Source organism: Toxotes jaculatrix, chromosome 5, assembly GCF_017976425.1.
Source record: "Toxotes jaculatrix isolate fToxJac2 chromosome 5, fToxJac2.pri, whole genome shotgun sequence".
NCBI lineage: Eukaryota > Metazoa > Chordata > Actinopteri > Toxotidae > Toxotes > Toxotes jaculatrix.
In genome coordinates, this window is record NC_054398.1 from 7,651,456 (window position 1) to 7,667,210 (window position 15,755).

At 42.5% G+C, this 15,755-nt stretch overlaps 1 protein-coding gene across 1 annotated transcript in view; it reads right to left on the reverse strand.

Moving 5' to 3' along the window:
- tmtc2b (transmembrane O-mannosyltransferase targeting cadherins 2b) overlaps positions 1 to 12,862 on the reverse strand; it is a 90,889-nt gene extending 78,027 nt beyond the window's left edge. Inside the window, exon 1 of the mRNA XM_041039337.1 lies at positions 12,425 to 12,862. Within this exon, the coding sequence (XP_040895271.1) occupies positions 12,425 to 12,507 (83 nt within the window). The 5' untranslated portion in view covers positions 12,508 to 12,862. The remainder of the gene's footprint in view (positions 1 to 12,424) is intronic.
- Between the last annotated feature and the right edge of the window lie 2,893 nt (positions 12,863 to 15,755).

Sequence of the window (15,755 nt, forward strand, 5' to 3'; positions counted from 1 at the left end):
AGTCCTTTTATTCCTCCACAGAAGTCTCATTTTGTGATTTCCAAAGACCCCTAATTTGCTGATGTGGAGTCGTTACCGCAAATTAAAAGCTCATTGAGCAGACAAACATGCCAGCATGGGTCTCGCCAACTCATCTGTTCATTGTGACAGCCGGTATCCATCATTCATCCACATGATCTACAGCCAAACATCTCCAGCAGCTGAGTGTGAGATGCAACAAAATCTCCTACATAAATCTGATCTTTTCTTGTTGGGCACGTGCATTAGATCACATATAAAACACACACAAAAAATGGTGTGGTTTTACTTCCTCATGCTTGTACGTCTCTATGCTAAATACAGCCATACGTCAGAATGACAGCCTCACGGTCTTATGCCTCCGCCAACCAGTCAAATTGCCATTTACAGCCATGTCTGCCTAGACTCATATAGTATATGTACTGACAAGTTTTAAGGAATTTAATAATAAGTGTATTTTGTCATAATTAGCGTATGAAAGTCTATAGCATTCCAACCAGTTCATCCCCGAGTCCAAGTGGATGTTTGTGCCAGGTGTAATGAAATTCCCTCAAGGAGATATTGCGTTCATAAGAATGGGATAGATGGACGGTACCCTGGCACAGAGACATAAAAATATAACTTTTAAGTCATTTTGGAACAGTAACCACACCCACAGAGAATTCATTTAATATACAAATCTATGCTGCTGTGACCCTGCAGGCAGTAGATGTACAAGCCATTCATTTTCCAATATGGATTTACACTTCATTGAATGAATGAATGGGCTCCACAACAGTTGCGGGAAGAAATAAATGAGATCTTTATTCACCTAATAAGGGCCAGCCATCTGCGTGCGCACTGGGAAACTATGGTGGATTATCCCTCCGCTAAAAATCAATAACCTCCTCAATGAGCTGTCGGTGGTAGACGCTAGCTCCTGAGGAGAATAAGAGCTGCAGGATGTGCAGTTTAGGAGGTGACATAATCTTAGCACCAATCGAGGTCTGTTCTCTCCTAACAACAGAGCCACGTCACGGGGTAGCAGACGAGCCCACATGGCGAGTACCCGAGGTCTGCCTGCTTTACTTCAGCTGTCACGCAGGAGAATCATCAGCCCCATCAATCAAGTGGAGTGATGGGCACACTGCATTAGGAAATGTTTCAGAGGAACACTAAATGAGCAGCAGAGGCGGGGAGAGCCCTGCACCAGTCATTTAATCTAGTGTTTAGTGCTGATAATTTATTTTTCTTTACACAAGTGAAGGAAATCTGCCAACGAGGTAAGATAATTTCACTTATTCCTAGACAGAATCCAACTTGCCTCGAGAAGTTTCTTGATATGAGCGTCGTTCTTCTCACAGCGCAATTTGTCTTCCTCCAAAGATAATGGAGCTTGTTTCCAGAAAATAAAACATTAAGCCTGACCGCGAGGCTAAAAGACTCACAATGGTCAACATTTTTTTGGCAGAGAAAGAGACGGTTGGAGCTTTCTGAGTGACAGTTTGTTTGAACAGTCGTGAGCCTCATGTGTCTGAAGGTTAGGGTCTTCACCGGGGGGACCCCAGCAGTCACTCACACAAATGAAAACAAAGCTTGCAAGCCAGCAGCCGCCAAGGATGGATTTCTCTTAAACTGCTTCCTAATTAAAACAGCCGCTGATGTTTCTACCAGGTGGTGGCGGGAAATGTGTCTACTGTACAGGCTGGACACATTTTGAGGAACCACTCGGGGGGATCCGATGTGGTTTTGGGCTCTCTTAACATCTCATCAGGTAAATGCTGTAAGGCCCTTAGCAGCTGGGGTTCACAGTCAGGACAACACATGCTCGCTGCAGACTGAAAAAGATAGCCTCGAGGCCTTCACAGTCACACTTAAACAATCAGGGATCCGACCTTCATCTAATAATGCCATAATGCTCTATCAAACATTCCTTCTCTCTTGCCAGCTCTGCTCTTTTCTCTTTTGCATACCCTCAATCTCTCTCAGATTAGAAATTTATTTTTCTGGAGAGCGCATTTATGAAGTCTCATTATTCTGTCAGAGCAGCTGACAGCGCTTCTCCCCAGATCCTCAAACCTCAGGGGATGGTAAAGGAAAAACAGTTGCGCACACTTTCTCCCAACCCAAACTTCCTTCTCGGCTCAAAAATAAACTCGGGCCAATTGTGTGTATCCATCTTCTGCCGAAGAGGAAGACCTCACTTGGCAGAATTAGCCGGAGGGGAAAGTCACACATGTGAAAGGTCAAAGATGAGGAGAAACGCCGTGGCCACAGATACTGAGGGTCAGTGCTCAGCCAAAATAAACCAGTGAAATCAAGCCTGTAAACCATCATGATTCCATCAATCTGTCACCGGTGTGATTTTATTCATGATGACAGAGAGAGAGGGAGGGAGAGAGAGAAAGACAGCGAATGAGAGAGTTGGCTCTGTCTGTGAAATACAATACACCATAAGCTGTTCTCCATCTGGAGAGATGTCAGACTCGTCTGCCTCACCAAGCCATGACAAGCTACATTAGAAGCAGTCAATTTACACTACATTTGATTGGATTTGGTAATTCCCCATACATATATCCAAACATTGCAAAAATATATGGCTCAAGCCTAATTAATAAATTCATTTACTGGGTGTAGCTATGGAATGGTCCTATTTTTGCAGGAAAAAAAAAACAGTAGCAAAAAGCCAGTACCAACAGTAGAAACCTAATGTTCATATATATCTGGTTTCGTTCTTTCATATCCCACATAACCATTTAGTGAAAAGCCCCCTCAGGCTGAGATTACAGTACTGGATTGGATTCAACTCTTGCCCTCTCTCAGTGCTGCTATTTGATGAAAGACTTGGCAAGGGTCACATCCAAGTGCGGTGGGTATGTTTTTTTTTTTTCTTTTTAGCTTACTTAAATGAAACTATACGAGGACCTGAGCCAGACTGGTCGTCTGGTTGTAAATAACCTGTGGTGTCCCAGAGGGTGGCATACTGCAGGCTGTTGTGCTTTGCACGCACTTTGCAGAGTACTAAAACCACGCACTGGGTTCCCAGGGCTCAACAGTATCAATTAGGGCAGCTTGTGAAAAGATGTTCTTCCTCCATTGCTGTGGTCTGGTCAGAGGTAGGAAGTGAGGGAAGAGAGAGGGAGGAGGCAACTCCTGCAGCTGGGACTGCCCGGGTCCACAAGAATTCAGGCCTCAACTTGCTCGGTCAGCTCGTTCGCAGGTCCACAAATAAAGACAAGTGTACTGCAATACGCACCTGACCAGTACATCCCAATTTCCTCCCTTTTTCTGAAATGTACAGTGATGAGCCCTCTCACAGCATCAGAATAAAGGCCACAAGGGACACATGGTGGGTTGTGTCCCAGTGTTACAAGTCTAAGTGTAGCAGCAGGTTACCCACAGTGGCTAAACTGGCCAGACCACAGGCCCTGCTGCGCTGCGTCTGACTCACCTCCCACACTTAGGAAGCATCAGATACTGTAATCATATCTGAAAACCACTTTAACCACAATAATAACACAAGTCAGACTCATTTCAACACTCGCGTCCTTTAAGGAATGAACCTGAATCTGACAACAAAGGGAAACAGTCCTCAACAATAATCATGACAAATTATTTGAAAATTTTGCTCGATCACCTGTTTTCTCCAGTGACCTGCTGTACAGTAAGTCTGTGTTTTTCATTTACAACGAGCAACAAGATTTTGACTTGATTTAGATTTAAATCAAGGCAACTGTAGTGGAGTGGACTCAGTGGAGAAACCGAGCAGGTGAATGAGTGCTGGCGTTGCATCTTGCTCAGTTTCATCAAGACAAACAATAACCTGTCAGCAGCTATAACAAGACAGTAGTAAAATGAAAATGAAAGACAAACTGAAACAGAATATCAAGTCATTCTGGAAAACTCCACAACCGATAAATCAATTCTCAAAAACAACAACAACCCTCCAGAGTAAGAGCACCAACAAGTAGATCTGGGTTATGAAAAATATATTTAATCGTTCTTGAGTTCACATTTTCAATAGTTAAAATATGGCTTATAATTAAAGACTTAAAGAATTAAAGACGACAGTTGCTCCACTCAGAAATGTCTAAAATATGGCGAACAAAAGCAGATGGCTCTAAAACTTATCAGGCCACATCTCCCCAAAGCGCACTGACTGATGCATCATCGTTCCAGATATACATCCATGCCACCATCCATGCAAGTTAAACCGGCTTATTCATAACACAATGATGCTTCTGTCAGTTCGCTAACTGTGAATCCTGTGCCCTCCTTCCTCTGTCTCACCACTTGAAAACGCTAACCAGAGCATGTACGACCAGAATGGGTTCACCCAATTGGTTCTGACAGGTTTGGTCCACAAAAACTGCAGCAATTTTCTGCTCTGTTCAAACACTGAGGTCTTGCTTCTTTGTCCTTCATAAACAACAGGCCAACACAACCAGGGCTTAATTCCTCCCTCTATTTGACCACAAATGGCCTCCTTCATTGGGTCCAGGGAGAACAGAGGGACCACACAGCCCCCTCTTCTTACAATAGACAAAGGCATTGCCCCCGAACTGGCCAGCTTGTGTCATAACCTTATCGACATGAGCCAGCGATCCTCGTCAGAGAAAAAGGCCACCGAGATGGGTGGGGGGGCCCAGTGAAGAGGGGTAGCCTTCTCCTCTTCCTTACTGAAAAGGCCAAACTATAGCATCCCTGTTGGATATGGGGGGGGGCCGGAAAGTTTCTGTTTCTAATGGCTTGGGGTTCTCTGCTTACACATCGTGCCCTCTCTCATCCACAGTCCTGTTAATCCCATTAATATGAAGAGGGCCAAGAGCCTGAGAGTGGCCACGGCTTAAGAGCCATCAGCCAGCATTAGCTCTCGAAATCCAAACCCTTGTCTAGACCCATTAACAACTTAGCCCTGTGGAGTCAAATCATTTGAGAGCCATGTCTAATGATGGGAGCATAACCTATAGCGAGCCTTTAACGATCATTACACCCATTCACAACATTGTCTGCAGGAATACGCAGAGCTGACATGCCGCATTCAAAATGTAATTTGATTATAAATCCAACTAATCTTATTTTTGTTGGTAAAACATCACATTTGATGCATACTTTTGACTGATGGCAGCTATAATGCCTTTCTCACATTATTGAGTAGATGTGCTGAATGCCTGCCATACAACACTGACCATGGGAAGGATTTACTTGTTAGATGATTCAGTCTGGTATTACACATTATTCCCATTTAAGGCGATTATTATCGTGGTGTGTGTGTGTGTGTGTGTGTGCGTCTGTCTGCAGTATGTGTGTGCGCTCTTATAACCACATGATGTATTAGGAGAGATAATCTGTTGGCTTTTAATTAAATGGCCAGGCAAGGAGCACTGAGAATACCCAAAGAGGACTAAGGTTAACTTCTTGTGCAGTGCAGCGAAGACAATCTCTAATGCCTCAATCTACCACCAGGCAGCTAACTCGACATCTACATATGGCCCATTTCTCATCCCACTGCATACCAGTCAGGTGATTACAAAGCATCAGAGCCTGATTAATGCAGCTTTGAAGCAGCCTGCTCTGGCCTGGCTCGAGCACAGCCAGGGCTTTTTAAGAAACGGTGGGCATGGCGACTGCTCACAAGCAGCTTTCAATCCCGCAGTAAGAACACTGGTTTACCGCTGTAGCATATCACAAATGATAATCAGCTGAAACGGGCAATCAGCGGAGTGATTCAGCTCCCTACACCCACCCTGCCACGCATATTCAGTTTCATCCAATGGAAGATAGCAGTTTGCTCCAGTAATCAAAAGGAGACTGGTAGGCTGTCTTCTCCTTCACACTGTGTGATCACTTCCACATCAAGATATCACAGGTAGTCAAGACCCATGTATGTCTTGTGTTTCTCAAGAGTCTAGACACCATCTGGACCCGGAGGTCATGGGTGTCCAGTGGTGTCACGAGAGCATGTTCCCTATGTAAAATGTCATTCAGGATTACTGTGACTAAGTGAAAGGCAGCACTACCATGGTCGGCATGACAAAATGCTACTGTTCACACAAATCAGCTTTGGGAACAATGCATACAGTATATATTTTAAACTTTTGCATAATGAGTGACAGAGTTAGGAATAGTTATCCTCTTTGCTGGCTTGGACTTGTTATAATTTGTTGTTATCGAACCACCAATTTTTTTTATTTTTTTTTTGCTTAATCACATAAAATAAACAAACATGTCACAGTTCACAGTTAAAAAGCAAGACAGTCAGACTTTGCCATAACATTGTCATACTATAAAGTGTAATATTGTCACTGTCTTGCTTGCTTTGTGTTGTTTTAACCATGTAGTCACAATGATTTTTTTTTTGTACTTCAGTGAAGAAGTATTGTAAGTAGACAAAAAATAACTGACATTTCACCAGTTTCTCATGGTTTTCTCATGGTTTTGACAGTCACTAAGAAACCTGGTGACCCAGAATGGAAAGGCAGGGAAAGGTCCACAGCTAAGCAACAGGAATGCAGTGTTCTGCTGCAATGTGTGTGTTTCCACACGTTTTACATGTTAGGAAGTGCCCCAATAAAACACTTTCTCAAGTTTAATCTCTATCGCACATTTTCCGAATTCACAGGTATTTCAGATTTTTTTCCTTTCTGCCCTCTTCATAGGGAATGCAGTACGAAGGCCAGCATTTTCAAATGAAGTGTAGGAGATGAAATTGAATGGCTGAGATACAGTTTAATGAAGTCTTACTGTGGGCCTGATGACGGTGAGGGAGAAAAAGGAGCATCATATCTAGTCAGCTGTTTCCTATTGACCTAAATATGAACTCCCTCCATACAAAACTCCTACAATGCTACACCCTACAGTGATTCTGTAGGGTTTGTGGGTAAATGAAGCAACTCACAAACATATCAGAACCCCTCATTAATGGTATTTTTAGAAACAAATGAATTTCTGCCACACTAGCTTATATGCAATTGTGGCAAGAGTGAAAATAGCTATTTGTACCCTCACTGGCTATCTGTGGGAAAATGAGAGTTTAGGAAAATGGAGATCCAGTATATCTGTGGTTAACACTGAGCTGATCTTTCCGGGTTGGTGTAGCTCAAGTAAAGATGGTGGAGGTGGCAGTACATTCTATCAGGGGTATCATCCATTTCTGAAAAAGATTGTCTCTGTGATACTGTAGCATCTTGAGAGACAAATGCGACAGGAACTGGAATGAAAATTACTAAGAACACTTTAGTTTGTTGACACACAGCCGCTCACTGCGCCTGGAATGTGAACAGTCTCCAGTCAGTACACAGTAGGCCTAACTGTGTATAATCTGTAAATGTTGCCCCACAAATCACAGACACCCTCTTTTCCTCATCTGAGAAAATCTATCAGAGATTATCTATTGAGTTTGGGGCCAACAAGATTGGGCAGGGTGCCTCCCACATGTCTCATTCCTCTCCTGCCAACAGTTTGTACTCCCCGGTGGTTTTAGAGGAGAAATGCAAAGCTTCCTCTTCTAGACAACAGTCACTGCACTTTGAAAACAGCCACTGCCATACTGGTCATCAGTTATTTTTTTTATAATTTCTCTGAATTTTGAAAGAAACAAGCTGTGAACACAGCCCTTATCACCTTTTAGGCTGTCCTGTTAGCACACAGAGCAGATGCTGAGCAATATTAACGTTCTCTTGGAGTTGTGTGTTTTGGATAACTGAAAAAGCATAAGTCATATTCACTCTGCTTTTAGCTACGTTAAGTTTTCCACCATATTTTGAAGGAAAAAAATGTGTGTGTTTGGCAGCTAAATGTTCCACTATCTTTACTATAGCTAACAGGTAGTGTACATTGGGTTTTTAAGAGCATTTTGTCACTGAAAACAGCTGCCTGCTGGGGCCAACAAAAAAAACTGTATGAGACTAGTGAGAATCAACCAAAACTGTAAACCTGTGGCCCCGACAACCAAAACAGCGACCTGAAAGATGCTATAAAGCTCAGTAAAGCTGAGGGTAACTATTGATTACAGTCACTTTAAAAAAGAAGATGACATGACTGCATATACTTTCTTGAGGCCATCTTTGCTGACTCTATTACGCACTGTCTGTGTCATCGGGAACTTTGATGTCTCCATCCTGGCAATTACGCGCGAACACAACATCCTCCATTTGAATCCACTTCAAACCTTCCCCTTCAAACTGCAGAAGGGAGAAAAACCCTAAACTGCTTACTAAACAGGACCATCTGGACGCAGTCATTGGCTGATGGTAGCTGGAGGCCTAAAAGGCTTTGGGGGGTAGTGGAAGAGAGAAGACAGTCAGAGAAAAAGAGAGAGAGAGTAAGAGAGACAGCAGAGCAGCTACGTCTACCAAACCATGTCGTGAGTCCCCTCTCTGCAGGCAGGACGGTAATTACAGGGCGCAGACAGAGAAACCCTGACTGGGAAAAAAGCAGAGATACTCAGACTGCTGGGTCGCCGCCCTTGGGCCCTCAACATAACCGCAAAGCTAACCAGTTCATCTTATAGTACAGGCCATGAGAGGAGGGTTCCAGATCAGTGCACTGACACACAGAGCCAAGGAAGAGCCAGTCATGAGCAGAGACTCCCCATCGGTCCAGGTAGGCCACCACAGACTGGTTTCCACCTGACAGAGACCACACAGAGCCTTCAGATTGGAAATGAAAGCTCTGTGAAGGCTAAAATTAGACTTATGGGCTTTTGGGACATGATGCAATCAGGAAAAAAGTGCACAGCGCAGATGACTTCAATTGTCACATGGCGGGGATTTTTATGATGTACACAAGCTACTTTTTGTCTGTCTGTGAACTCACATACTGATCTCAGACATGCTTACAGACACACAAGAAGAGGCAAAAAAAACTGCTTGTGTTAAGCGATGACAAATGAATAGAATAAAGTAAAAGTGTAGAACTACACCAAACACCAAAAATGAATAGAAAACAATTCACTACATTTTTTTTCCACTTTACCGGTTTGGCATGATCATTAAATAACATGAGTCACCCGCCCTGTGTGGCTTCTTTTGCCATAATTGAGTCGGAGATCACATCAAACCACATCAGCATGAAGAGTTTCGGTTCTGCCCCCAGTCCCGACTTCTTCCCTAATAAAGCTTTCAGGGCATGAAGCAGTGCAGCATTTCGCCAGTGTCTGAGCGTTATAAATCATCGCCCATGCCCAGGGAGGCTGCGTCCTTCAGCGTGACCCGCAACCTTCACACATCGTCACACAGTCAGACCTTATGACATCGCGTTGAGGGCATGAAAATGGGGTGTGGTGCAGTTCAGCCCATCCATCAGCCTACTGACAGAGAGCCATAATCCACAGTACCAGTGCGCAATGGTTGATTCTTTGAGAAACTTTGAGGAGTGTGACATAAATTTTGCCACCAGCAATCAGGCTAACATTGCACTGAGGCTCTCACCAGGTTTCGCTGTTGCACTGCAAGTTTCTAATGCACGGGTTTACAGAGTCACAGACTATTGCACCAGTATTTCTCCCCTGACATCTATCTGGGCTCTCCCATTCCTTCACTCAGCTCTAACTGTAGATTATAGCAGCAGAGATATGAACTACATGATGTATGATTCCCATTTTCCAGTGCAGGTGTCAAAGCTGTGTATGTGCTAATGATGAGTGTGTCCAGGGGAGGGAGAGGAAAAGCTCCCTGGGGCGATTTGGCACCGTACAGCAGGCCACTCTTCCAGCCTGTCGTTTTTATCGAGGGAGGGGCCGTGACTGACTGCAGGGTCAGAAAATTGCCTTGCATGGGACTTTTTTTTTTTTTTTAATAATTATTATAATTGTTTTTTTTCTTTACTGCCTGCAACATTTATAGTAACACATGTAACCTGTTTTTCATTTTAACTGCAACCTCCTGATGGCCTTGGTTGCTATGTACAGAATGCATCAACTTCGCTCAAATTAATGTGTGACCACTGAGCACACTTTGATAAGAAGAACCAACAACACACAGTACCCTGGACTGCTATGTTTTTTCCTCATACACTCCCTTTACCATAACAAGAATAAAGCAACACAATCACTACATAATCCAATGCCACATCGACACGACCAGCCAATCGACTGCAAATCCTCAGGTATCTTTTACGTCAGTTCTGTTAGGCCTGAGACATGCACTAAACTTGGATCTTTACTTTTACTCATTACATGGGTAAAGTCAAAGCACCGGTTTCACAGGCAGAAGCAAAAGGGAAGCACAATCCTTCTTCTCACAGAGAAGAATCAATGTTGCACCGAGACAAAATATCTGTATTCAATCAAATTCTTCTGCAACCATTTATCATAAACATTCAAATGCACACTAAAGAAAACACCAACTATACGTGCTTATTTTTGAGCATGTGGCCCTACATTCTCTAATGCTGATGTCCTTTGAGTTTTTGAAAATGCATTATCTGAATGATCCATAAATTACAGTCAGATTCTCAGTTCAAATAAATCCAGTATACAGGCTGCAGGGTGTTCGGTGATGCAGTTGACGCAATTTGATTTATTGTCATTCACATGTTCAGCATTTTCCATTTTGACAGCTTCTTTACAAGCCACATCAGCCTTTTTTTTTTTTTTTCTACACGAGCACAGCATTAGCAAGTGAGATCAGTCTGTGTGTCTAGGACGGTTTCACTTAGCAAAAGTATATATCTCTGTCACACCCCACCCTTCCTCTGCCTCCCTCCCTCCACCGGTTGGAGCCTGAGGGGACAGGAGATGGCTGCTAATTGCAAGCCTGAACCAAACACATGGTGTTAAAAACAGATAACACTGGATGACAGATAGCCTGCGATGAAAAACATGTCAAAGACACAACGCGTCAGAGAAAATCATAAAAAAAGAAAAAAATCCCTGGCTGGGCTGCTGCTGTCATTCATCTGTTTCGTAAGAAGCCTGCAATAACTGGGACTAAAACTCGTACGGTAATAAATAACATTATGTTAACATCTCCTCACAGAATAATCAAGAGTTTGGCTTTCTGTCTTACATTAAAACTTGGAGGCTCAAGGCTCTCCAGCAGCCACACAGCAGCTGACTCTGCTGCAGCAGCAGCAGTAGCCTCTCACCTCTCCACGGCGCTGCCACTCCCTGACAGGTTTATGGACACAGAACACCCTCTTTCCTGCACAGGGGTGCCTGAATCGCCTGACCTGAGAGCAAAGACCAAATGCACAGCAGCTCTATCTCAAGAAAAGTATCAGACTTTCAGCAAAAAGACCTTAAGGAATGTGTTAAGCTGAGCAGTAAGCAGAGTTATAAAGGAAATACAGCACTAGTTGATGTACTGTTTGTTCACTAAGCTGTGTCCTCTGGGTGTGTTTTAATAGTCGCACAGCACCTGTCAAACAAAGCAGACAGTGAAGGTTATAAACTGCACAATATTCTGTTCTGAGCAGCTGTTTTTAATCCCAGTATCTTTAAATGTTAGCTCATAATTAATCAGCCTCGATTAGCCATAAGATAATAGGTAGACAGCGACGGCAGGAAAATGATGATGCCTCTGACCTACATCAAGGCATGGATGGTGCATAAATGAGCCTGAGGCACTGACAACTATTCAGCCATCACATATCAAAAGGCCAGCTATGAGTAATGCATTACCCTGCATTACAGCGGCTGAACCCACACACTGATGCTTTCCAGTGAGAGGATGGCAACTTGCAGCCTATTTTTAAGTAAGTTAATAATAAAATACTTTGCTCAAAGTTTCAGCAGGCTGCACATTCGAACGAGTTTGACAAAGGGACTTCTCCTGCCTGTGGAGCGAGGACACATACTGTGTGTCTTCTCCAGAGATCAATTATTTCCTCAGCACAAGTCCGGACTTAAAGCAAGTCCAGGCTCTGGAGACTGCAGGCACTTTGCACAGAGGCATCCGAACACACTGCCTGTTTATTACTGATTTCACTGTTTGTCACTGTGGAAAACCATGGTGATATTATGAAGACCTGACAACAGGAATAGGAGAAACCACTGGAAATGTGAAAAGACTCCATCATGATGATGTGTATAAAGTCACTTAAAAGCACACAAGTGTCTGCAGGAGGAAGACATGATGGTTTTCAACTCAGGCACACTGTCCTACAGATGTACAAATGTAAGCAGTGAGGATCACTCCACAGCTCTCCACAGCACCACACTCTATTGATTAACTGATACTTGCCTTAAGGCAGGCTGCTTGTTGTATTAATGAAAAAGCTCAGCTCACTTGAGTTAAACGCCAGTGTTTGCTGGTGCAATGAAATGCTGCTCATTCAGAGTTAGAGCAGCACAATGAATGAAGCCTATCGTTGTTACTATTTTTTTGTCCTGAACTCGTACAGTACAGGTGAGAAGACACATCAGAGACAGTGACGTTAGAAACACGGGGCTGCATGCCATTCATTCATTCATTCACTCAAGTACCTGTCATCGTAGCAGAAATCGGCGCCCAGAGTGTTGACATACAGGACCACAGCCACGGCGCCGCACAGCAGTTCTGCAAACATTTCTCTGTCTCGCACACACGCAGGAAAATAATAATACTATTAAAGAAAAAGGGGGAAAATAATAGTTTTTAAAAAAGGCAGATGCGAAGCTAGACAGAGAGAGGCAGCGAATCCCGATCTCTACTCCCTCTCAGTCCCCGTCTTTGTCAGGATGTCTCTGTGAAAACAAGTCCATTTCTCCCTCCATCATCCTCGCTGAAGTGCACAAAGTGGATAATCCATAGGTCGTTTTCTCTCTAACCCATGTTGGGTCTGAGCTGGAGAGCTCTGTTGTCCCGCGGTGAGCTGGGCTCAGGGAAAAATGAAACACGAGCAGCGTTTAGTGAATCGGTGACAGCGTAGCTCCGCCGCACGCCTTCCCGACACAGAGGAGGATCAGCGCTCTGATGCTCCACGGCCGCTGCCGGAGAGACGTCGTGATTGAGACCGCGGTGAAGTTGGCAGTAATCCGCACGCAACGTCCGGTTAGGCTTTCAAACTAAAATTAAAAAGCTGAGGAACATTTTACATTTTATGAGCAATACTACAAAGTGAAAATAAATAATAAGGACGTGACTGGTTTCTTTTCATCTCGTGAAACACAAATCATGTAGCAACTTAATTGGGAAAGAAAAAAGTTGCATCTATACATCCCACTACGGCTAAAAATAAATACACAAGTCTGATTGTAGGCAACACCTACACAAACCGATTGTTGGCAATTTAAACATAGCTAATTATCAACGTCTATATTGGATATTTTTCTCTTTATTCTGTAATCAGCTACTCCCACCTAATAAATTTACATTTAATTTATGAAAAAATATATCCAGTCTATTTTAAGACGACATTTCACATTCATTTTCCACGTACTTTACTCGTAATTCACAAGTTGTTAGTTGCTTTAATATGGAGGAAAACATGCCACACTTCCGCTCCTGCTCTCGGTATCTCTGGTCCGTTCACGCAATTGTGCTCCAAACGCATGTGGTTAGGAGATCTGGGACGCATGCGCAGTACCCCTCCTCCGGAGACCGGGATAAATCACACTATATTAGGTTCACGCACCAACACTAACAGTGGCCCGTGATATCGAACTGGTTCACAGACTGACGCTCAGGTAGGCTCCATCAGCACCTCAGGCATAATCATGAATATTTTATTTAATTTCACAATTACTTCCCTGAGGGTTTAGCACTATAATGAATGGAATATTATTGTAATCAGTGGTGTCACGTTCCTCATCTACCACCTGCAGTATAGAATAAATTATGGTTTGGTCCAATATGTATCTCCTAATCCTAATAATCTAATCTAATAATTAAAAAAACTCAGTGGCTACATAAAGTATTGTGGCATCGCTGTAAAATCATTCAGCGTGTTGTGAATTATTTTGGTAAAACTTTTATTGTTATACTAGTCTGGCTTCAATATGCTAAACATAAATGATCACAGCTGCAGAAAACAGCAGCCATAGAAGAAACATTGTGGGTCTGTGCTTTGACTTCTGTTCCCTTGAAAAAAAAAAAGAAAAGGAAAAGGCAGAAAACTCATAGTTGTTTATTTATAAATACTAGTCTGCTTTTAGTCGAAATCATAGTTTTGTGAGTGGATTTCTGTCCAATGATGAAATTCTTTCAGATTACAGACAGACTTTGATCAAAAAGACGAGCTGTCTGATTAAATCCTAAGAGGAAAAATATTTTCCCTCAGCTGATGTGAAGAAAATGTGACTTATTCATCGCACTGACCTTGATATAGACTCTATAGTGCCATTACACTAATTGCTTTCTATTTGTTTAGGTTTGACCAGAACAAAAAGCAGTGTCCAGCAGGCCCCACAGTGACCAGTAGAGGGCTCACAGTGCATGATGTCTGTGGGCAGATCATACAAGTCCTCATTTCAGTCTCTGTTGTGCAATTAAATGCAATTTCCATAAATAAATAGAACATAATTCCAGTGATTATTCAGTGATTAACTCATTGTTTCAAAATGACTTCTTTAAAATACTGAGAGAGTAAAATAACAAAAAGAAAAAAAAATCTTTTATGACGAATCACATCAGCGTCTGCTTATTATTAGACTTTCATCGACTGGATCTTGTATCATCAATTTCAGGATGAACAACATGTTTTAATTTCCAAAAACAATATACAGCATTTTATAATCAAACTCTTCCACTAGTTATGACTGCTAACATGTTCTTGGACTCCCTTGCATAGAGGATATTGCACAATACAAAGAAGAGACCAGAGGAAAAGAAAGGAGAGGGGAAAAAAAAGAATAATTGTAAAAGTGCTCCACAGACAAAGCAAGTAGCCTGGCCCACTGCATATTGATTCAGGGTTGTTTCAATAGACAGGCCCCATCTGTCGGGCCAGACTTCAGTGTAGCCTTTCACAGGACAGCAGCAGGACACTATGATGTAACATGTTTCAGGAATTAATTAGACTGATCAGAGCAACCGGCGCAAGGTTTTTTTGCTCCTAGTCTGCAGTTCACAAGGACTGATGAAATATCATCACATGAAGGAGCCGGTACTGTTTTTCCATTGAGTTAAATGCATGTGTATTAATGTCTCTTGGTATTGCACAGCAAAAACAACAAAACAAAAACCTTTGTTGTGATAAATGCAAAGTGGAATTTTAATCAAACACAAACATAGTCAAATATGAAAATAGTTTGTAGATGCAAACCAATACTTTAGACATTAATACATTACATGTAAAACACACGGTCAGCTTATAAAATAACAGTGATGGAGAGGAAGTGTTCAGATCATTTACTCAATACAAGACTGTAAAAGGAGTATACAAGTAAAAGGGCTGCACTGAAAATGTCACTTAAGTAAAGTAAAAGCACTCAAGGCATCATCAATGCATTCAACGTACTCAATGCACAAATATGATGCTGTGGTAGTTATGTTGTTATATATGGCATTGTTGAATTACTTACTGATGCATTTATGTGTAAGCTTCATTTTACTGGTGTACATATTACATTAAATTATTGATAAATCATTGTTTTCATGATTAAAACATTGATAATGAGAAATTCTCATTATAGATTTATAGATTAAGATAGAATTATTGTTTAAACTTCTGTGTTAGGGAATCACAGTGGCTGTACATTATGGTGCAAAGCTCTCAGCTTCACATATGTCAAGTGTCCAACCAAAATGAAAACATGTGTACATGTGTGGGGGTGAAAGAGAGAAAGGAGAGGTTGCTGTTGATGGGTGGGGGGCTTTTGGCTGATGCATGTGACA